General features: G+C 42.8%; 3 protein-coding genes across 3 annotated transcripts in view; 2 read left to right on the top strand and 1 right to left on the bottom strand.

The window, feature by feature from the left end:
• The window catches only part of eprs1 (glutamyl-prolyl-tRNA synthetase 1), a 44,156-nt gene extending 27,132 nt beyond the window's left edge, over positions 1 to 17,024 (top strand). The window contains exons 20-35 of the mRNA XM_080729330.1: positions 51 to 266; positions 1,369 to 1,599; positions 1,942 to 2,175; positions 4,036 to 4,313; positions 6,603 to 6,654; positions 6,952 to 7,161; positions 7,441 to 7,513; positions 7,614 to 7,693; positions 7,994 to 8,095; positions 8,948 to 9,103; positions 9,432 to 9,629; positions 10,266 to 10,439; positions 10,947 to 11,116; positions 13,824 to 13,902; positions 14,330 to 14,394; positions 15,915 to 17,024. Of these exons, the coding sequence (XP_080585456.1) occupies positions 51 to 266; positions 1,369 to 1,599; positions 1,942 to 2,175; positions 4,036 to 4,313; positions 6,603 to 6,654; positions 6,952 to 7,161; positions 7,441 to 7,513; positions 7,614 to 7,693; positions 7,994 to 8,095; positions 8,948 to 9,103; positions 9,432 to 9,629; positions 10,266 to 10,439; positions 10,947 to 11,116; positions 13,824 to 13,902; positions 14,330 to 14,394; positions 15,915 to 16,065 (2,469 nt within the window). The 3' untranslated portion in view covers positions 16,066 to 17,024. The remainder of the gene's footprint in view (positions 1 to 50; positions 267 to 1,368; positions 1,600 to 1,941; positions 2,176 to 4,035; positions 4,314 to 6,602; positions 6,655 to 6,951; positions 7,162 to 7,440; positions 7,514 to 7,613; positions 7,694 to 7,993; positions 8,096 to 8,947; positions 9,104 to 9,431; positions 9,630 to 10,265; positions 10,440 to 10,946; positions 11,117 to 13,823; positions 13,903 to 14,329; positions 14,395 to 15,914) is intronic.
• On the top strand, positions 11,529 to 12,167 carry LOC308288041 (protein N-terminal glutamine amidohydrolase-like; the record flags this gene model as incomplete). Its single annotated transcript, XM_080729385.1, has 1 exon — positions 11,529 to 12,167. The coding sequence occupies one exon, from the start codon at positions 11,529 to 11,531 to the stop codon at positions 12,165 to 12,167; it is 639 nt and encodes a 212-aa protein (XP_080585511.1).
• Positions 17,025 to 17,581: 557 nt separating the features above from the next.
• On the bottom strand, positions 17,582 to 18,373 carry LOC308289150 (hatching enzyme 1.2-like; the record flags this gene model as incomplete). Its single annotated transcript, XM_080730749.1, has 1 exon — positions 17,582 to 18,373. One exon carries the CDS (start codon positions 18,371 to 18,373, stop codon positions 17,582 to 17,584), a length of 792 nt encoding a protein of 263 aa, XP_080586875.1.
• Positions 18,374 to 22,557: the final 4,184 nt, after the last annotated feature.

Genomic DNA, 22,557 nt, shown 5'->3' with positions numbered 1-22,557 from the left:
ATAATATACAATCCAGTTGAGAACATAATGGATATGTTATGTTGTTTCAGGATCAAATTGATGCAGCAGTGAAGCAGCTCCTCGCTGCCAAAGCAGAGTTCAAACAGTTGACGGGGCAGGAGTATAAACCTGGGGTCACCCCACCTGCCCCCAGCCCTGCTCCCCCTACCACCACCACCACCTCCTCCTCCTCAGCAGGCCTGTATGAGCAGGTAGCCGAACAGGGAGAGCTTGTGCGGAAGCTTAAGACGGAGAAAGCCCCAAAGGTATTCTGACACATTAAAATACTACTGTTGGTCGATTCTCTTAAAGTATTTACATTTTATCGCTATGTGATTGTGCTACTTTTGTGACAAAGTGTGAAGTCATATATTCTTCTTTCTTAATTAAATTCAATATTTACATATTAACACATCGGATGCCCACGGCACGCCAACTCGTCAAACTCTTTGATGTCTCCCGGTTCCCACGACGCGTTTGCACGTTGTACAGTAAGCTACAGTAAGCTGTAGCTTACTGTACAAGGCACCCGCCTGTGAAGAGAAACACTCCAATTCCCCAAATGCAACGGGAGATCACGTGACCAGGAAGTCACGGCTCCTTATTACAGCCTGTGTTATGAGATTCACAAAAGTGCATTTATCCCCTAATCTAACTTTTAAATCACCTTCACGTTTAAAACGCGGCCTTCTCTACCGGCCGTTACAAAAGCACTGATTCCCACAATTGTTATTTTTCTGTTCTGAGAAAGAATTCAAGACGTACTCATACATTTACTCTGATTACTTTTAGGTTCCAAAACAAGGTAAAATGGCAGGTTTCCACGGCAACCGCCGAATAAATCTTGAATAATCTTGGGCACCCGATGTGTACTTAATACTGTGTAAACATGGCCTTTAATTTTCTAATTTAATCATACATGAGACATGTTGGTGTATTGTCCATGGTTCAATGCACCCACATACATCACAGTACATCTAAACACTAGGCACTAGACAGAATCAACAGATTATTGACTAGATACAACAGTTACGAAAAAGAATTACAAAGTGACTGGCAGGTCTGACAAAATCTCATACATACATGTACACATAAAGAGATGTATTTCAATGCCTAGTGTAAAGGTGGGTAAATTGTTTCTAGACTCAATTGGAATACAAAATGCATATCGTGTGTGTGTGTGTGTGTGTGTGTGTGTGTGTGCGTGCGTGTGGGTGTGTGCGCGTGTGTGTGTGGGTGTGTGTGTGTGTGTGTGTGTGTGTGTGTATGCGTGTGTGTGTGTGTGTGTGTGTGTGTGTGTGTGTGTGTATTTTTCATTCATGAATTCATTTGTTCATTCATTCACTCACCCACCCTTCTCTCTTCCAGGATCAGGTTGATGCAGCAGTGAAACAGCTGATAGCTCTGAAGGCACAGTACAAGCAGGCCACTGGCCAGGAATATAAGCCTGGAGCCGCCCCTGCCTCTGCCCCTGCCCCTGCCCCAGCTCCATCTCCTTCTCCTGCTCCAGCCTCTGCTGCTGCAGCCCCTGGTATCTATCAACAGGTATCCCAGCAAGGAGAGGTGGTCAGACAACTGAAGGCTGACAAAGCTCCCAAGGTGAGACCAGAAATAATACTAGATGTATTTATGCTTTTAACTTGTGCTTTATTTAGGATTACTATTATTTCTGCTGTGCTATTACAACTATACTACCAGGATTTTGAATATTACTACTGAAGTATTATAATCATTATAATACTTCAGTAATAATATTCAAAATGCTAGTACTGAATGAATAATGAATACTGTTATAACTACTACAAATAATAGAATGCTGTGGAACAATCTTCATATACCTTTGCTGTTTTACGGACAGTATTATTGGCTTAATGTAAAATGTGTGAAATAGAATTTTGACAATGTATTCTTGATTTTTCCATCTTGCTGACTAATCTTCAGGACCAGGTGGATGCAGCAGTAAAGCAGCTAATGGCTCTCAAGGCCGAGTACAAGCAGCAGACTGGTCAGGACTACAAACCTGGACTACAAGCCCCAGCAGCAGCTGCACCACTCGTCCAGTCAAGCCCCGCCCCTACCAATTCAGGCTCCTCCCCTCAGGTCCAGGAGCTGTATTCTCGGGTGGCTCAACAGGGGGAGCTAGTGAGGAAGCTCAAATCTGACAAAGCCCCCAAGGTAGGTAGCCTGGTGGTGGTTTGTTTAGACCGATGCCCGTTCGGCACTGGCCTACTCCTCGGGAACGATGCAAATAGACAGTGCATGCCCCACCCTATTATACAATACCCGGGGCATGCCCATGTATGGGCATATCGGTGGGGATCACCGGTTCTGTAAAGTCCTTGTCCAGTGGTAAATGACTGTGGAGAATGTCTGAAGAGTGCAAACTTACTGTAGAAAGTAGACCGACGACTGACTAATTGAATGGTGGGTGTGGGTAACTCAACAGGTGTGGAGAATTAGCCAAATCAAGCTTAGGCTGGGGTTTTCATGGCAATCAATTGTCCCATTTGGGCCACAGGCATGGCCTTTCCTTATATTACGGTTCTGGATGACTTCCAATCCAACTGACTAAACGCTGGTTAATATTTTCGTAAATCACAAGACCAGTGTGTTGACACGTCCCTGAGCAAGATACTTAACCCCCCAACTGCTTCCCCATCTGAGCATCCATCAGCTGCGTGAAGCTGAAACTGGAATAAGACACTAAACTAGAGCTCTTCACAGGTCCAAAAAATGGTCGCAAAATCGAAATGGACCATCAAATTTCGTCCGATTCCGACCTGTTCCGAAATAATCAAATTACAAAACCAAACCCGAGTGGCCCCGTAACGGTCTCGACCGATTCTGTCCCGAGACTTTATTTATTTTTTTACAGACTGAAACCCGTGACATGTCCTGAAATCCCTTTATTTCCGAGGTTCCGAGAGACCCGAACATTTAATCATTATTAAAAACCCCTTTCATGTACCAAGATCCCGCACTCACTTCAGCCGTGCGGCGTGCACTGTTAATGTTAACTGATTGACGGGCTGAAGAAGGCTGCCAAGGAATCTATAATAAGATTGAAACAAAAGCCAGGGATAAAGGAATACTTTTAGGCTATTTTCTAACTACAGAGGTAAGTCATTTTTGGTTTGTTTGTCATGGTTTAACTTGTACGCGGTCGCGGGTGCTTTCTCATCATCCTGGCAGCAGGCTACGCATCACGCATGCATTACACACGCACCAAGATCTTTTCCCCCCACTGTTAAACTGATCCTAGACCAGCATCATCTCACAGTTACACAGCCATTCATCTAGCTGCCTCGCAGCTAACGGATCTGATCCTAGATCAGCCTAAACACAGCACCCACGTTAAACAGAACTCCAGTAGTTTGTTCAGCGCACGCCAGCGCGCACACACACACACATTGATTGATTGCTTTACAGTTTGCATAAAAAAGCAGAAAGTACACACACATTACGGGTCCTCTCGGGTATACACATGATGATTACAGTCCTGTGTTCCGAGGGAGATGCGGCCATTCCGACCCGGCTCCAAGTGACTATGATAAAACACTGACCGAACCCGGTACGGGTCTCTCTGGTCCTCGGGTAATTTCGGGGTCCGTGAAGACCTCTACTCTAAACACACAAACTTGGTGTTGAGAAATCGTGAAAGTTTGTGCAAGTCTTTCAATATTTTTACCTGATTCTATAAAGGTCTTCTAAATCCTTCTATTCTAAGGTTTTTGAAAAACACATGTTTCTATCATCAGTGGTTCTCAAACTTTTTCATGTTAAGAACCCATAGAATTATATGTATTTGTCCGTGGACCACCATTGCAAAATATGTTTTTCCAGGGTCCCAGAGAAAGAAATATTTGAGTTACAAATGTTCCCTTTTAAAATATACATTTAAAGATTTGCACACATTTTATTTTATTTTTTTCTCAAGAATTGCAGAGTGCCGCGCTGCAAACTTGTATATCTGCTATTTCTCAATAGCTAAATTATAAAATAACTTGACATCCTGTGCTTTTTCCCCGACCCCAGGATCAGGTGGATGAGGCCGTGAAGGGCCTGCTGGCCTTGAAGAACCAGTACAAGAGCCTGAGCGGAGAGGACTACAAGCCTGTGGCTGCTGCAGGCGGCACCGGCGGAGAGGACAAGAACCGCAAGGAGAGGGAGAACAAGTCTGAGAAGCAAGGAGGAGCGGGAGGAGGAGGGAAGAAGGCCAAGGGAGAGAAAGGCGGTCAAGGCAAGGAGTCTTCAGGAGGTGCTGGAGGAGGAGGAGCAGGAGGAGAAGGACAGGGGCCCAAGAAGCAGACACGGTGAGAGAGAGAGAGAGCTCTGGCAGAAAGCAGGGAGGAGAGAGGGATGGAGCGAGAGTAGGGCTGTCACCATTACAAATATAAGGTGACGATTAATTGTCACTCAAATAATTGCGATTAATTATTTCATTGTGTTTTTGTTGTTGCCAATTACATTTCTGTTTAGCTTGTAGGCTTTGACGTGACACATAACCTAAATATACAAAGAAATTACTGACATATTTGACAACGTTATACTTAAAAAAGTACATTGATAGTGGAAATAGCCGATCTACACGTTCACAACGCGCGTTGTGAGATTGTAGATCTGCTATTTCCACAATTTTTGTGTTTGAAAAAAATAACATAAAAGCAAAATATAGCATTATTTATTGCCACGGTCGTATGACAAAGTATAAATTCGTCTTAAGTTTCGACACGCCATGGTGTCGAGTTCTATTTTGTTATGAAGGACTGTACATCTATCATGGATGGCCATGATGGCACCATGCTATCCATCATGGTCATCCATTTATTTATCACCCCATGATCTCAATTTCTTTTTGAAATGGTGTACTATTCAGGTTAACAAAGTTTGTTGGATAGATTGTATGGAAGTTGTGGTTTGGTGTGTTCCATTTTCACTGCTGAGGATGTTTGGAGCCTCAAATGTCTGTAGTGGAAAATAAAAGCTCTCTTTCTGAACGCTATGCTGGCTCTGCAGTGATGATGTCGTGTTGTTTCTAAGGCCATTACAGTAGAGTCGAGTCCCCCCCGCCCCCACCAGAAAATGTAATCCGCAATCAGCTGAATATTTGATGAAGTTTGCCCATACTGGGTATGCTATTTTGTAGAGGGTGTTATATTCAAAAAGTATCACAAGTGCACTCATTGAGCTACACAGGGAATGGAACCCATAACCTTTGTGATGTTAGTGCCATGCTCTACTGGTTGAATGTATTTTGTGTGGCATGGATATTGGAGAAGAAAAGCTAGTGAGAAGTAGATGCATTCTTGGATTTGCTGGCTTCATCTATGAAGATGGACCACCTGTCAACCAAAAATTCCTCCCTACTGTTAAATGAGTAGCTAAACTTAAGAAGAAGATGGATTATTCATGGGCAGACGCTCAGCACTGGTGAGTCGCTCACTGCTCGATAAGGTGGCTGCGGTTTGATCAGTGGAGTGTTAATGCTGTGTTGCATCCTATTCATTCCATAAGAGAGTTTATTGTGTCCTTGCATGTTTGTTTTGACTGAGGAACATACTGTAGGTGAGACGGACAGACGGGGGTGGAGTTGTTCACAGCTGTGTTAATGGCTTTGTTGATTCTGAATAGAGGCCTTCTATCTTCTAAAAAGATGTTGTGTGGTGAAGTTGTGAATGGCCTAGTCCTTGCAATGCGTTCAGTAGGTTAAGTAGATAGGCCCATTTCTAGGCCCCATACCCAGAGACATACTTTCTCCACAACATAAGCTAGAAGGCTACTGACCTGACGTCTGTTTCAACCGGCAGCGTTGAGCCATATAGCATGGAGAACAGCTTGAGAGCAGGGCCACATAATAATATTTTCGTGAGGCATGGCTCGGCTGATTTATGGAACGGCCGCAATGGAGGTCCCTTTAGAAACCAGGCCTTAATGCCTGTGTGTGCCGCAATATTTATAGTGCATATATTGGTGATGTCTCAATTTAACTCTGAGTGTAAAACATGCTCAATATGTGTTCCTTTTTCATTTATTTTAATTGACAAATGTTGCAGTTTACTCTGTGTCCATCCCCCTCTTTCTTCCTGAGAAGCATGTGTTATCAACTAGAGACACTAATTTGACAAGATAAACATTGTTTGTACTAGCTAGCTCCTATGCAAACATTACTATTAGCTATGTTTACTTGTAATTTGCATCAAATCAAGTATTCTAGTTACGTGTGTGTGTGTGTGTGTGTGTGTGTGTGTGTGTGTGTGTGTGTGTGTGTGTGTGTGTGTGTGTGTGCGTGTGCGTAAATGGCATAACAGGCTGGATTATCCAGATATTATCTGGGATATTGAAGCCTAAAAAAACTGTATATTGTGAATACGACTGTAATTGGAGTCTGTATTCCTAACATTGTGCATGTATACTTAGTCATTAAGATTGAGAAGTGGCCTGTGAGAACTGCACTCTTTGTGGTAGTGTTGAAGTCAAACAGCATGTTTAGAGTACATACAGATTTTGGTTGCATGTTGGTCTTGAGTGGAACGCTATGAATGTCACTAAAACCAGATAGATTTTGAAAACGATATCACAAGTAACTTTCCCTCTCTCTGCAGGTTGGGAATGGAATTCAAGAAAGAGGAGAACCTTGCAGAATGGTATTCCCAGGTGAGTCATAAATGATTAGAATAATGATTAGAATAATATAAATACACATCAAGGTCCCCACCCCCCCATTTTTATTTATATAACTTATTAGTAACTACTAATAAATTAAAAAAATGTGTATGTGTGCTGTTGACCAGGAACGATGTTCGTATTACAGAAAAAGACCATGGCGTTTGCCTGCATCTACCCCTCTGTTCCTTCACCGTTTCTCCTTCCTCTCATCTCTTCTTCCTTTCCTGCCTTCCTCCATCCTTTCCCCTCTCTCTCTCTCTCTCTCTCTGTGTGTTGTCTGTCCAGGTGATAACCAAGGCAGAGATGATCGAGTATTATGACGTCAGTGGCTGCTACGTCCTCCGTCCGTGGTCCTTTGCCATCTGGGAAACCATCAAAGACTTCTTTGACAAGGAGATCAAGAAGCTGGGAGTGGAGAACTGCTACTTCCCCATGTTTGTGTCCCAGGCTGCCCTGGAGAAGGAAGCAACCCACATCGCAGACTTTGCCCCAGAGGTGAGCAAGGCTGGGCTGAAACCACATAATCTTGAGAGATGATATACAGTACTTAGTCCCCCCGAGGGCCCTTTCCTAAGTCTGCTCCCATTTTCCCTTTACACAAAATCTCATCCCTGAAAATAGCTGATCTGCACACTCACAATTATCTGCTATTTTTCTCTGAATGTTTACCTCAGAATAAGGACGCTTGGGTATAAGGGATCACAATAATCATGATATGACATTTTCATATCGTCCCATCCCTAACGTCTTCACATTCACTCTCCTCCTGGTCAGGTGGCGTGGGTGACTCGCTCGGGGAAGACAGAGCTGGCAGAACCCATTGCTGTCAGACCTACCAGTGAGACGGGTCAGTGTCACAAACACAGTCGCTTAAATACTACATACATGCATGGAGTCGGCTCGGTGTGAAATAACTAAATGTCTAAATGTTTCCTATTCTGTTTCAGTGATGTACCCAGCCTACGCCAAATGGGTCCAGTCCCACAGAGACCTGCCCATCAAACTGAACCAGTGGTGTAACGTTGTGGTCAGTGTCTGTTCTCACTCTGTCATGTCAGGTGGTTTATTTTATACTTTTGAAAAATCGTGTAAATGTGTGCACATCTTTGAAGAAAAAAAAATACCAAGGACTTGCAATGTAAAAAAGACAGTAAAAGGACTTATTTGGGATGTTCCTTTTATGCAGGGTGTTTAACTGTACTTGTACTGTCCTACATTTCTATTTCATTTACTATACTTGTACTGTTCTCCACTTTTGTCTAATAAAATAATCAATCAATCAAAAAAAAAAGAAAACTAAAAAACATCTTGTCTCCTCTCTGCTCAGCGGTGGGAGTTTAAACATCCTCAGCCCTTCCTGAGGACCAGAGAGTTCCTGTGGCAGGAGGGACACACCGCCTTCGCCACCAAGGAGGAGGCAGCAGAGGAGGTCTGAAAATCATCACGTCTCCTTTTCCATTTCATGTACTCTATGTTTACCTTAGTGCAGCACTTTTCTGTCACTCCGTCCCTCCCTCCCTGCACCCCACCATTCCTCCCCTGTCCATCTTCTTAGAATGAACGTGAAGATGAATTGTTTTAACCGTGTTTGCAACGGGCCAGAGGAATTATGTTTAGTTTTGTTTAGACCGTTTTTTAGACAAAATTGATTAAATCACTTCTTATAGTCGTGAAAATGTGTGACAACCGAAACCTATGTGGATGACAATGCATTTAATACACTACTTTGAAACACAAAATAAGTGATCAGACAGAATTGGAGGTGACAGAAAGTTGCCTTTTGAACGAGATTTTTTTTTTAAATCCGATCTACAAGCTCACAATGCATCGTGATGTGTGATGCTGTGTAAGCTTGTAGATAGGCATTTTTTCCTGCACAACACCTCAGGACTTAAGTGGTGGATAAATAGATGTTCTGTGTTGTTCACTTGATCTCTTAATTTATACACAGTCACATTTACAGAAAATATGTCGTAGCAATCTTGATAGTACGGCCACTTACTGTATGTTTATGGCACTTACTCCAACCGTGTACAATAATTGTAAATAATGTGTGATAAGTGCGTTTTCCAGTTGCCTGAATTCTAATTTGTACAATGTTACAAAACGGCCCACTTTCCTTCATCTTTTGGCCACAGTGCCTGGTATATATGTTGCACTGTGAATATTTGATCAACCAACTAGAATAGAATAGGAGCTCTAAACTCTTACTGGTTGCTGCCCATGCAGATGCCTGCATTCATTGATGACACTGTGTGTGAACGTTTGCTTGTGTTTCTAGGTGTTGCTGATCCTGGACCTGTATGCCAGGGTTTACGAGGAGCTGATGGCCATCCCTGTGGTCAAGGGCAGGAAGACGGAGAAGGAGAAGTTTGCCGGAGGGGATTACACCACCACAGTAGAAGCCTTCATCTCTGCTAGCGGCAGAGCTATTCAGGTATTTCATCCCCACAGAATACACATGCTGCACAGTACATTCAGAGAAGTTAGACGTTCAATTTGCTGGATAGTGTACTACATTCAGTGTGTATGTAGTCAGTTTCTTGTGATCTACATTTAAAGAGGTGGCTAATATTTCCTTTTTTACATGTAGTGCAATCTATCCATCCAGATAGTCTGGGTGTACTGAAGTTGCCTTTGAAATGTCCTAATGCCATTAAGCTCCAATTAGCAAAAGACTTCCAGGCATTTTTGGAAATCTCAGCAGCACTGGTGTGATGACAATAATGCAGTATATGTACTGTATCTCTCTCCTCCAATCTCAGGGAGCCACATCTCACCATCTGGGTCAGAACTTCGCCAAGATGTTTGAGATCATCTTTGAGGATCCTAAGAAGCCAGGTGAAAAGCAGTTTGCGTACCAGAACTCGTGGGGCCTCACGACCAGGACCATCGGTGTTCTGACCATGGTCCATGGAGACAACATGGGCCTGGTGCTGCCGCCCCGCGTCGCCTGCCTACAGGTATGCGCGCGCGCGCGCACACACACACACACACACACAATCTTGTTAGGGATGCGACGATATGAAAATGTCATGTCACGATTATTGTGGCAAAAGAAATTGCAATTTAGGATATTACCGCGATGATCAAAATATCCCCAACATCCATTATCCTGGGGTGGGAAAATAGCGGATCTACAAGCTCTCAACGTGTCGCAACACGACACGTTGTGAGCTATTAGATCGACTATTTTTTGGCAAAGAGATTTCGTAGAGAGTGACTGTACTGTATCAAGTACGTTATTTCCATGTACGCTTTACCAATTATAGAGGGTTTAAATTGCAGCCCTGCAAATAAAAGGTGAATTTATCCCAGTGCATGACAGAGGACAAGTTCACAATAAATTAAATCTCCACAATACGGTTATTGTGATCGTTTTTTTATCGCGATAAACGATAATAGCAATTATCGTCCCATTCATCTCCAACTATCTATTTGGATACTAACAAGTGAAACTAGCACTGACGATTTTACGTAGATGTACACAAAATGCATATTCTCACTCACACAACTGCATACATACACGCATCATTCTTCTACACACATACAGTTGAATGAAATGCGCTAAGGTGTGTGTTTGTGTGTGCGTGTCTCAGGTGATCATCATCCCCTGTGGTATCACAGCCAGCCTGGAAGAGGCAGAGAAAGAGGCCATCCTGGCCAAGTGTTCCCAGTACCTCAGCAGACTGCAAAGGGCTGGCATCAGGGTGAAGGCTGACCTCCGAGACAACTACTCCCCTGGATGGAAGTTCAACCACTGGGAACTCAAGGTAAGAAAACAACACGCGAAAGTACAAAGGAGAATGAGTAATAAAATGGTGTCATTTAGTGTAGAGAGAGGGATTGATACATGGCATAATAAAATGAATAAATAATAAGCAAATATAGATCACAGTATTACATCAAATAATACAGCAGATCTTACCCGGATCATGGAGAAAGTGTTAATGCATGTGTGTGCGTAAAGGTGCACCTGTGTGCAGAGTGATCAGCCACAGCAAACATTTAGAACATTATATTATTTATATAATAGTTTTAGAACTAAACAGTTGATACAGGTTTGCTAAAAAGAATCAACCTTATTGTAAATGAAAATGACTTCGCTTTATCGCAGCGCAACATTGAATATCAACATTTGGTCCATAGATTTTATGCATTCACATCACCCTGCCTGTCAGTGTAACTGGCGTGGCCAACTTTCTATTTGCAGAACAGATTTTCATTTTTTTTTTTATCATAGATCGTTTGTGATTGTGATTTATCCCCCTGTCACTCAGGGAGTGCCAATCCGCCTGGAGGTGGGTCCTAAAGACCTGAAACAGAACCAGTGTGTGATTTTGAGGAGAGACCTCGCCGAGATTAAAGACCGCATCACTGTGGCCGAGGCTGATGTGGAGAAAAGAATCCCACAAATACTGGAGGAGATCCAGAACAACCTGTTTAAGAGGTAAGCTGCAAGCCAATGCCATGCACACATGTACCGTATAATCACCATCAATACAGTACATGCTACACAAACCTGCATGCAAACACAAACACATTTTGGATGAAACAAATGCATGAATAGAGTGCAATGTTGGGGGTTTTGGTTTGTGACCAGAGCTCGATCAGCGCGAGAGAGAGATGGGAGGAGGGAGACTCAATAACCTGGGTATTTTTTTCATAATTTCCATGCTTTGGTAAATATTTAATTTCTAATTTTATAAGGTAAGTCAATGGTGCTCAGTTCGGCCTGAAACTTTGCCCCTATTTGGAGTCTTGTGTCATAGACATCTATGACATCGATGACTGACGTCACAGGCTGGCCACACATGACACATCTTGATTTACTGCTTTGACGGTTAAACCGTCCGCAGATGATGAAAGGTGACTACACGAGTATCACTCCGTCCAGGGAGGACTGCATTTACACCAGTCGTTACTGTGAGGAAAACGTGTGGCAGCTTTGCGAGTTCGTCAAGGCGGAGAAGCCTGACGCGTTGGGAGAGGTTTTCGCAGTTTTCATCTCCAATGACGACAGGACGATCCCTCTGTGGAAGCAGAGGAAGTCGGGCCGCGGGCACGAGCCTGTGGTCTGGGACTACCACGTGATTCTCCTCCACGCCAGCAGAGGGCAGAGCTGGGTCTACGACCTGGACTCTGAGCTGCCGTTCCCCTGCCCGTTGACGCTGTACGCCAGACTGGCTTTCCGCTCCGACCGCCGCCTCAGGCCGACCTTCCACAGGAAGTTGCGAGTCATCCCCGCCGACAGCTTCCTGTTGACGTTTGCGTCCGACCGCTCTCACATGGAGGAGGATGAGGGGGCGGGGTGCGCCCCTCCCCCTCCCTACCCCTGTATACACACGCCAGACTGTAGGATGAACCTGGACGACTTCATCAGCATGGAGTCCGGTGTAGGATGGGGTCACATATTCTCCCTGTCGCACTTCGTACAACAGTATATACACACACAACTTAACTCAATCAGCGCCTTTCACGGGATGTCGCGTGAAAAGTAATAGAGTATTTATAGTGCCATTCACGCGATATCGCGCGACAAGTAATCTATTACTGTAACGGCGAGTAAAAATACCGAGTACAATGGCCGACGCTCCGGAGACGAAATCCGCGCTGATTTGTCATCATCACGGCTCCACGAGCACACAATAGTCAGCCTGTAACATTGAGGTGGACGGGAAATCTCATCTTTAATGTCCATTATCTCAAAACTACACTTTAGAAGCGAAGATGGAGGCAGATGGAAGTTTATAAAACACATGGTGAGTATCTCCGAGCCGATCCAGCATGGCACCACGTAAACAATGATCGGTTCCGTCGCACGATCCGATGACGTCAGACCGGAAGTACTTCCGGTCTAGACTTCTGGCCTTCAAAATAAGACAGCGGCCGTTAATGGGGCCGGGAGGGGGCACTCTGGACCCCCTAATCCGTTAATGTCCTGGGCTCAGAATGAGTTAACACGCTCAAACACAACCAAGTTTAATATCCTGTATATTAAAGTTGCCTTGTGCGGTGGGTGGTACAAACGTAACATGTCCATATATGGGCATGTTACATATCTCTGCTGTCGGGCCGAAACCTCCAAACTCCAAAATGTTCATTTTCGGGAAAATGAGCGTTAGTGGAATTTTGTCCGAAGTGCTTTTTACTACTATTCATTGGTTCAATATTATTTTAACCAACACACAGAAGTAAAGGGTGTTCAATAGCACATATTTATGAAAAAAAAGAGGGCCAATCGGGTGGAGTTAGCTGGTTTGGCAGAAAGTGTGGAGTTAGGAGGTTTTGTCCCAAGCACCTTTTACTACTTTCCATTGGTTCAATATTATTTTAACGAACACTCGGATGTAAAGGGTGTTCAATAGCCCTGATTTATGCCAAAAAATCTAACACCTCAAAAATGGGAGTTAAGAGGTTTTGGCCAGACCGTAGTCTCACGAGGCCAGACTGTTGCCTCCGCGATTTGGGCAAATGCTCCCGGCATACAGTCTGGCAAACGGAAATAGAAACGATGAGTGCGAGATAAAGCGGATGTGACGCAACCGCTCCCTTGGTGCAGTAGCAATAACATGTCCTACTGGAAGCGTTATGTCTCCTTTCAATATTTCTGGGGGTGTTATTTCGTCATTCTCTGGTGTTATTGGTGTTACATCCATGATGTTTTCAAACGTTTTCTTATTAAACTATACACCCATAACAAGAATAGTCCGCTCGAATGACTTTGCTATTGTGTTGATGTTATGTTTCCAATGGGACTACATTTCAGTGCAGCAGTGACTACTTCCGATACTCGCCGTTCGGGAGCTGCCGTTCCAGACTCTATATAGCATTCGGAGATTGTGGAATAGTTGTCTGGCTACGCGAGACTAGCCAGACAGTGACAATATGCTGTATAACCGTCTGGTGTGCAGACAGTTTACAGTATGTAAGCCTCGCTGGTGTCACTGATGGTATCCTGCTCCGACATCGCTCTGTTAAGCGCACAGTCCCGACTTTGAACTCTGCATGTTTTTCACTGAGGCTGCAGTGTTCAGTGTTCAGTGGTCAGACGGTTGTGCCGCGAATGCTTTTGAGATTTTTAAATTGTCTCTGATGCAGAACAGGTTGAGAACTCTTGGTTTAGGTTGTTAAGCTGCACTGTATGTGTGTTACAGGGCTTCTGATGACCTGAAGAAACACATGGTGGCTGCGGACTCCATGGAGGAGTTTCAGAAGGAACTGGACACAGGAAAGGTGAGTCAAACACTGTATCAGAACTCTGACCCTTTGCCTTTGGGTTAATGTTCTGTGACTAGAGGGCTCAGGGCACCCCTGTAAATATTAAATAACCTTTTGATCTCCACGGCACTCCTGAATTATAGATATGTAAATCTTTCCCCTTAAGATACAGTTTATGTCAGGAGGAAAACTTGAAACAATATCCATTTCCATTATTGGACAGGATGAAAATAACTTTATACTTGAAGTAACCACTTGAAATCCCTATTCTGGATTCACCCAAAACAACAGATCTACGAGCTCACAACGGGTCACGTTGCGACACATTGTTGTTTTTGGTGGAGATCCCAGGAGAACGCACCAAGTACAGTGCAACTCAACTCTGGTCTGTTTTACTAATCTGAAGTGAACGCAAATTAATATGTATATGTCGTGTTCACAGATTGTCCAAATTCCGTTCTGCGGTGGCATTGACTGCGAGGACTGGATTAAGAAAACAACTGCCAAGTAAGTTCCACATAATTAATCACTATCTCATTTTAATATCACATTTGACATGCTCCTATTCTGTACATAATATAAGAAAAACAAATATGGATAATGGGACCGTGACGTCACCCATTGGTTTCGACAGACCAGTTTTGAAACCTCAAGATCAGCGAGAAATGGCTGCGAGTGCAACCAGAAAGGGTGGGAAGGAGAGCGAGGGGAGGGTCTTTGCTCAGTAGGACTTCAGTATACTTGTATTGTCAATCACAACATGGCCACACGAAAGCATACTGTATCCTTCTTTACATCCATTTTAAATGGGACAATAATCTAATCAAACAAATAATTCATGCTGTGTGAAAGAAGACTTGAAACTAGTGACTGGTAATTAAGTCTTTATTAAACGGTTTACTAAGTTAATAAAACCAAGTGTAAATTCCAGTCAAGTAAGTTCCATTGACTTGGATGGTATGAAGGTTTTTATGCAGCCGCAGGAGGGGTATTGGCATCACCTGCTGGGCCAGTAATGAGAACTGCTGTGTTTGCATTACTTTGGCATTGGCTTAAATCTCAACAGCAGAACCATTGTGCTTGCTTGATACCTATTCTTAAAATCTTCATCTTATTTGTTTTTCATCTATTTCGCAAAATATATATATATATATTTTTTTCTCACCTCTTTGTGTTTATGAGCAGCTAGAGAGCAACTAGCCAAGTAAATAAATTGCATTTTTCTAAGCATGTTGTGAACTCAAAGCACTTTACAATGGTCCATTCATTCATACATTGGGAGGTGAAGGGGCGAACAGTCAACGCCAGCATCCTCACCTCTCACAATCACACACCAATGGTGGCAAGCTACCACCGACTGACTCATTGGAGGCAATGTCAGCGTTCAGTGTCCGCTGACCCATGTATCATTGGACGACCTGCTCTACCTCCTGAGCCACAGCCACCCGAGTGTCCTCACGTCATGCAGATGTACCTGGTGAACAGGGGCGTCGCACCAAATTCTGGGCCCTGGGTGCAAGGATTCACTGCGGGCCCCCCATGAATGTTCTTCATAGGGGGAGGGGGTTTAACTCATTTAGACTGGGAACACATTAATACGCGTTATTTTGTGCTTTAACTATTGAAAAATCGTCAGTGGTGCTCAAACTTTTTCATGTGAATGATCCCCAAAATGATCGGTATTTGGCCCATCTCAAATCTCAAAATATTTAGTTCCAGGGACTCTCCCAGACTGTGAAATTATTCCTTGGTATGCCCAAAACCCAAATAAAAATAGTATTAAAAAAAAAAAAATACATATATTCAAAGATTTGCACCCATTTTCACGACGTTTCAAAAAATAGCAGATCTACAAGCTCGCAGCGCGCTGTGCGCTTGTATATCTGCTATTTTTCAAAGTATAAAATGATTCCAGGCCCCTCGACCTTGGGCCCTAGTATCGCAGTCCGACTTTTTCCCCCCTTGTAACGCCACTGCTGGTGAATAAAACTGAACTGTGGCTCTGTCTCTCTTTCTGTGCTCTCCAGGGACCAGGACCTGGAGCCCGGGGCCCCCTCCATGGGAGCCAAGAGTCTGTGCATCCCCTTCAGTCCCCTGAGGACCCTGCAGCCTGGGCAGATGTGTGTGAGCGGCAAGGAGGCTGCTCAGTACTACACCCTGTTTGGACGCAGCTACTAAAATAATAAGATGACGTGGGACAGTCTGGTTTCTAAAGGGTTTTCTTTTCTTTCTTTCATTTCTTACCCTGTGTATTTAGGCTGTTGAGGTTATTGTGGAATTTCTGGATTTTCTACACTCTTATTTTTTACTTTTCCCCCAACAGCTGAGATGGCACAGCTGAGTAGCAAGTCTAGGTTTACTGTGGGTCTGTTGTTCTAAGCTTTGGTCCTGAGGGACCAGAGTACTGCTAGTTTTATATTGTAATAGTAAGTCATCACATAATGACCTGTCCCAAGTCTAGCTAAGCCCCCGGTTAATGAATAAACATTATTTATGTAGCACTATTCAAAACAAGGTTACAAAGTGCTTTGCAAACCAGCCGTACTCTGGGTCCCCTGGAACGGGGTTTAGAATCACTGGTTGTTTAATTTTCCGTTCAACCATGTCAGATGACAGGTGTAGTATTGGGTTTTTCATCACATATCCTGGAAGCTGAGTCCCGCTGTCCCCAAGTGTAGTACTTGGTTTGGAAAACGTGGGCGCTCAGTCAAATCTGGCGTTAATTTGTACACTTTCGGTTCATTTTTTCCACTTCAGAGTTAAATTAACGCTCATGTTACAGTGATGATGTACTGTAGGTCTTGCTGGATAACAGCACCTTTGACATTTCTTTGTCTTTCTGTCCAGTTCCTCCTCTTTGTGTTCCCTTGGTTACGTCTCCCCTGCACTCAGACTATCTCAGGACCTCTGCAGGCTTGACTCAGGCCTGCCATTAAGCTTACACTGTCATGGCTGTGACAGCCCTGCTGTACAGGTAGTGTTGTCTATGGTTGACGACTTTGGTCGGCACAACATAATTCCCCAGGACCAACCCGACATTACTGATGGAATACATATGACAAACAAAAAGCTATTCTTCTCTTGTTTTCTCCTAGTTATAACTACAATGTATATGTAATAATAATAAAGCAGTTGGAATTCCCATGGATTGTTGTCCGGTACTGCTTTCAGATGGATGGATGGATGGATGGATTGTGTGCGAATACGTTCCTTTGGTATACATTTAAAAAATGGGCAAGATCCAAATCACATAGAAAGTAACCAGTAGAGAAGGATAAGTATGTAACTATTTCTTGCCTTAGGTTGAGAATGGGCCAAGTAGTAAATCTCAAAGAATAAACAAAATGAAATGCAGATCAGCTGTAATTATTGAAAATTAGCAGGAAACAAATCAACGACCCATTTACAATTTGTAAAGACTGTGACATGGACTTTATTAATTACCAGATCATTACATTATAACTACATGAACTTTACCACTGTAATTATTTATTATAATGACCACATCAAAGCAGAAGGCTTGTTTTCCTGGTTTCAATCACAATCTCCCTCATTCAAGCTCAATGTTAGCATGCAGTCATAATACATAATGATAGCACTTAGTTTTATGTATCAGAAAATGTAAAATTAACAAGCTGCTGGTGATGACATTTTCCAAGGTCGTGAACCTACATTCTGTGGATCAGTGCTGCTGTCAGCAGTTGTACAGTCTATTGATCCTCACGATATCGAGATAGGACATTCCATGTCTCTGGCCGATCTGCACATTGGAGTCTGGGATGGGGGTGATGCTGTCTTTGCCGTACTGGAGAGAGAAGGCCGTTCTACCATAGTGCATGATGGAGGTGTAGTCATAAGGGGTGCCCAGGTTGTTGGTGTACTGCCTGTAGAAGTTGTAGACATTGTTGGGGTTGATGTTGTCCCAGTTGATGCGAACGTACTGGTCACGGTCGCTTCTGGTCTGCTCGTGCTGGAAACCCAGGGCATGGTTGATCTCGTGCTGGATGATGCCGTGGTACACGCAGCCCCGACGGCTGAGAGAGAGCACTTGCTTGCCTCCGACTCTGCCCAGAGAAGAGAAGCAGCCGTCTTTGTTCTCGATGCTGATGTAGTCCTGCTCGTTCTGACGTGGCTCAAAGCGGATGCAGGTCTTGTCGTGGAAGGACTTCATGGCGTATTGGATCTGGGAGACCTCCCATGGTCGGAAGTCGCTGCTCGTCGTGTAGGGGATCGTCACCAAGCCTCTGGCGTCTTTCTTCCACAGGCAGTTAGAAGACCAACAGTACATGGCGTTTCTGGTTCTGGGAATGATCAGGTCTCCCTCCAGCAGAAACTCACTGGAGCCGTTGTTGGTGGACAGAATCATGGTGCTGATGTCCACCGCCTGGTGGTCGTCTATCTGGACTTCTGATCCGCTTCCTTCTTCCAGGATGGGATGGGCCCAGGAGAGACCCAGCAGTAGCAGGAGGCTGAAAAAGAGCTCCATCTTCACGGTCTTTCTGGAGGCTCCTTAGTCTGGGATGGTGCTGGAGATGCTCTGGAGAGGGTGCTTGGAGCTTGGTGACTGAGTCTACAGAGTCCTTAGCCTTTATACTGACCTGCATAGGTGTGTCTGCTGGAGGATTAAGGGTTGTCTCCAGACCCCTAAAGCCTAAACAAACTCTGAAGGTTTCTTACTCGGACCAACCTGCTGTTTCAACAATTGCCTGTATTAAAGGGAATTAAAGGGAGAACTAGCGTTGATTAAGTGGGTGGGAAACCCAATCAGGTTAACGTGTACATTTTAAATGATTAGCTAACTAATTATTGTGAAACTACATTTGGATTTCAACATCATAACCATAAGAAGAGGTCTCACATGATCAAAGTCCAAATAGACAACAATATGCATATCTATGTACCCCATGTAGTCTAAAAAAAAATAGTCAGCAGTCATTATATTATTCTGAGGGCGAACATTTATTGAAAATAGCAGATGTACAAGCTCACGTGTTAATGCATTGTGAGGGGTTGTCAGTTATAGCTCATTATCTATTGCGTATATAAATATAATGTTCATTCCAGATTAAATATAGGAACGTTACGCTAGGGGTTCATGTGGTTAATTTAATTCTTATTATAGAGAAAAACACTTGGGTGAGGTGCTGGAACCAAAAGGAAACCACATGAATAATAAAAGGCAGCCTCTGCACACTCAAAGCTGTGCAAAAATCCAGTTTATAATTTTTTTATAGACCTTCAGGCAACTCTGAGAGTGTACACATGTTAAAGGAAACCTTTCACACTCAGTGGTGCAAATGGATAAATTAATACTGGGACCCAGCTATAGAGAAGTAGTTTGCAATGTTCCTATAACACTGTAGTTAATTTTATGGAGATAGAGTTGTCTCATAAGTATTAGTGTGAAAAGATTGACAATGTGTTCACACAAGTACTTTACAGTACGTAAGTAGTTAATCTTAATCTGCAAATATAAAACACCTCCACAAATACAAACTATATTTTGTAATACACAAAACTAAAGGTTACCGAAACCCTCAAAGTCTTTGTGTCTCTACATACTGTGTGTGTGTGTGTGTGTGTGTGTGTGTGTGTGTGTGTGTGTGTGTGTGTGTGTGTGTGTGTGTGTGTGGTGTGCGCACACCTCTAGTGCTGCTATTGTGTGCTGTTTTCTAACAGGGTTCAGCAGTGTTTAATACTCAATTAAATCTTTACTTCAGACCCAGGGAGAATAGATAGATCCATCACAATTTAACAACAGTGTCAGTGGTTATAGAGGCCGTCATGAATATGGCTACATGTTTAAGTGTCTTTGAGCAAGATAAGCAGGTTGGTGCATGGTTTTCTTTGACCTCCGTGAAGTTGGCACCCCATATGTTGAAAACATATATAAAAATGGTGTCATTATTTAGTGCTGAATTTGTGCTGTATTGTGCCGTAAATGTTATAATTTGTGCTGGTATCATTTTTGAGAAATTTCAAATTATAGTTTTGCTGAGCCTTGCACCCCAATTTTTAAATCTGTGTAACAGATTTCTTTCTTTCCTGTGTGTGAGTGCACTACCTTTACGCGACTTTTTGCCCATTGGCTGTCTCGGTGTCACATGGTCAGTGACGTCATTACGCGCGCATTACGCGCGCATCCCGCGTCTTAGCCGCGTTCACGTTGCCTAGAGACGCATTCACGTCATTGTCCTGGAGTCCACGTTAAAATAATTTACCACGTTGCGAAAAAATATATATTTTAAAAAGTCCACAGACGCCACCATTGTTCATGGGTGAAGGCATGCTACTTTACCCTGCGTTAACACAAATGAAATCCGCGTAGAAAGTCTTAAAACAGACGATAGAACTAACAGTGTGTGTTTTGAATCCATTTTGTGCGACCGTACATGGTCACAGAATTCAATGGGTGCCTGAGTTTTAGCGTAGCACCGGGCCGCTCTCTGACCATAGTGGCACAGCGTGTCAGGTGATACACCAAAAAGGGTTCCCCCACAGAACGTGTTCCCCCACAGGCGCAGAAACGTGACGTCTTTACACTGCAGCTGCTACGTTTAGCTACATGCTAAAGCTACTGCCGTTTCTGGCTGCTCTTCTGAGGCAGAGTTATTATAACTCTATGGCAGAGTGAGGCTGGCAGAGGGTCATAAACTCATTAAGTCATAAAAAGACGTCTGATTTTCAAAGCGGAGAAACTAATTATCTGTGATTTACAACAGCCGTTTTCCCGAGCGCTCCACGTTCTCATAGTATTACGTCTCTCCCACAGAGTGGTCTCTCCATACAGTGGTGAGAAAAGTATACTCAAATGTTTTACTTAAGTAAAAGTATCTATACTGCAAGTAAAAGTCCGGAATTCAAAATGTAGACCTACTTGAGTAAAAGTATAGTCTACACTTAGGACTAAAAGTAAAAGTACTCATTATGCACAATTATTCTGTATCACATGTTACCAAATAATATCCTTTGAAAATAGCCATGGCTGAAGTGGTTATGTAGGCTATACTTTTCAAAGTAACTAGTAAAGTTTTCAAATAATTGTAGTGGAATAAGTACAATATTTGCCTCTGAGATGTAGTGGAGTAGAAGAAAAGTAATGAAAATTGGAAATACTCCAGTAAAGTAAAAGTACCTTAAATTGTACTTATAAGTACAGTACTTGAGAAAATTACCTTTTTATTACCCCAAGAAAAGAAAAGAAAAATACCATTATTGCACCAAAGTAATCAACAAGCTAAAACTATACTATCAAAAATGTCCAAACATTAGCCTAATTGTAAAATAATATAAGATAGAGGCAAACATTTTATAAATAGCCGATCTAAAAGCTCACAATGCATTGCGGTGCGACGCGTTGTGAGCTTGTAGATCTGCTATTTTCAAACATTTTGTACTTTTACTTTTGGTACTTTAAGTACATTTGGATACCAATACTTTTGTACTTTTACTCAAGTACATTTGTAATTCTGGACTTTTACTTGTAACAGAGTGATTCTACATTGCAGAATTGATACTTTTACTTAATTATAAAAATGTAGGTACTTTTTCCACCACTGTGTAAACGTTTGTGTTCTCATGCCAATAAAGCTTCTTTGAATTGAAGATTGAATTGAAGATTGCTCCCCATGTGGCGGAGTACACAATAATGGTAAAAAAAAGTAGCTTACTCTAAAATAATCCATCCATCCATCCATCCATCTTCAACCGCTTATCCAGCATCGGGTCACTGGGGTAACAGTTCCAACTGAGATTTCTAGAGTTCCTTAATAATAATAATTAAAATAAACAATACTAATGATTATAATTGCGACCGTAAGGTCGCAGTTACTATGAAAACCTCCACCGCCTGTCTGTCCGTCAGTCTGTCTGTCACGTCACATCACACTTTTTTGCCCCTATTTTCCACACACAATCCTTGTCTGCCAATCCACAACCTCCACCCTTCCAGGGACCCCCGCAGCTCCAGGGACCCCCGCCAAATTTTTTAAAACACATTTTTGAATACTGCTCCTGCAGTTTTTGCCCTAAAATCACACAAATCGCTACACAGTATGTCTACACTTATCTCATCGACATGGATCTGTCCCATATAGCGCCACCATCAGGTCGATTTTTTAACACATTTTGGACCTAAACTTTTTTTTTCTAAATCTTTTTTTTCAAACTTTTTTTTTTTTTCAAAAAAAATTTTTTTCAAACTTTTTTAAACACTAAAAAGGGGACACAGATTTTATATTGACTGTGTCAATTCTTGTTTGGCTCCAAATCGGAAAAAAGGGGTCTCATTCTTTAGTGCTGGATGTGCTCTAATTTGTGCTGTTGAAATCAGCAATTGTGTTTTTATATATATTTATATATATAAATATTTATATGGTTATGAATTAGCAGATGTATCAGCATTACAATGGTGTGGCCTGTAGAGGGCGATGGAGAGCAGCAGTGCTTAATGGTAGAACATAGGAGCAGAACAGTGGTGTTATGTAGAATATCTCAAAAATGATACCAGCACAAATTATAAAATTTATGGCACAATTCAGCACAAATTCAGCACTAAATAATGACACCATTTTTATATGTTTTCAACACATGGGGTGCCAACTTCACAGAGGTTTTCCTTTGCCCTTGTATGAATGTGGGGTGTATTGAATGCACACTGTGAAGACTATC

Source organism: Nannobrachium achirus, assembly GCF_963921795.1.
Source record: "Nannobrachium achirus genome assembly, chromosome: 7".
NCBI lineage: Eukaryota > Metazoa > Chordata > Actinopteri > Myctophiformes > Myctophidae > Nannobrachium > Nannobrachium achirus.
The sequence above is the reverse complement of the archived record's forward strand: the minus strand, read 5'-3'. Positions and strand labels throughout refer to the sequence as shown.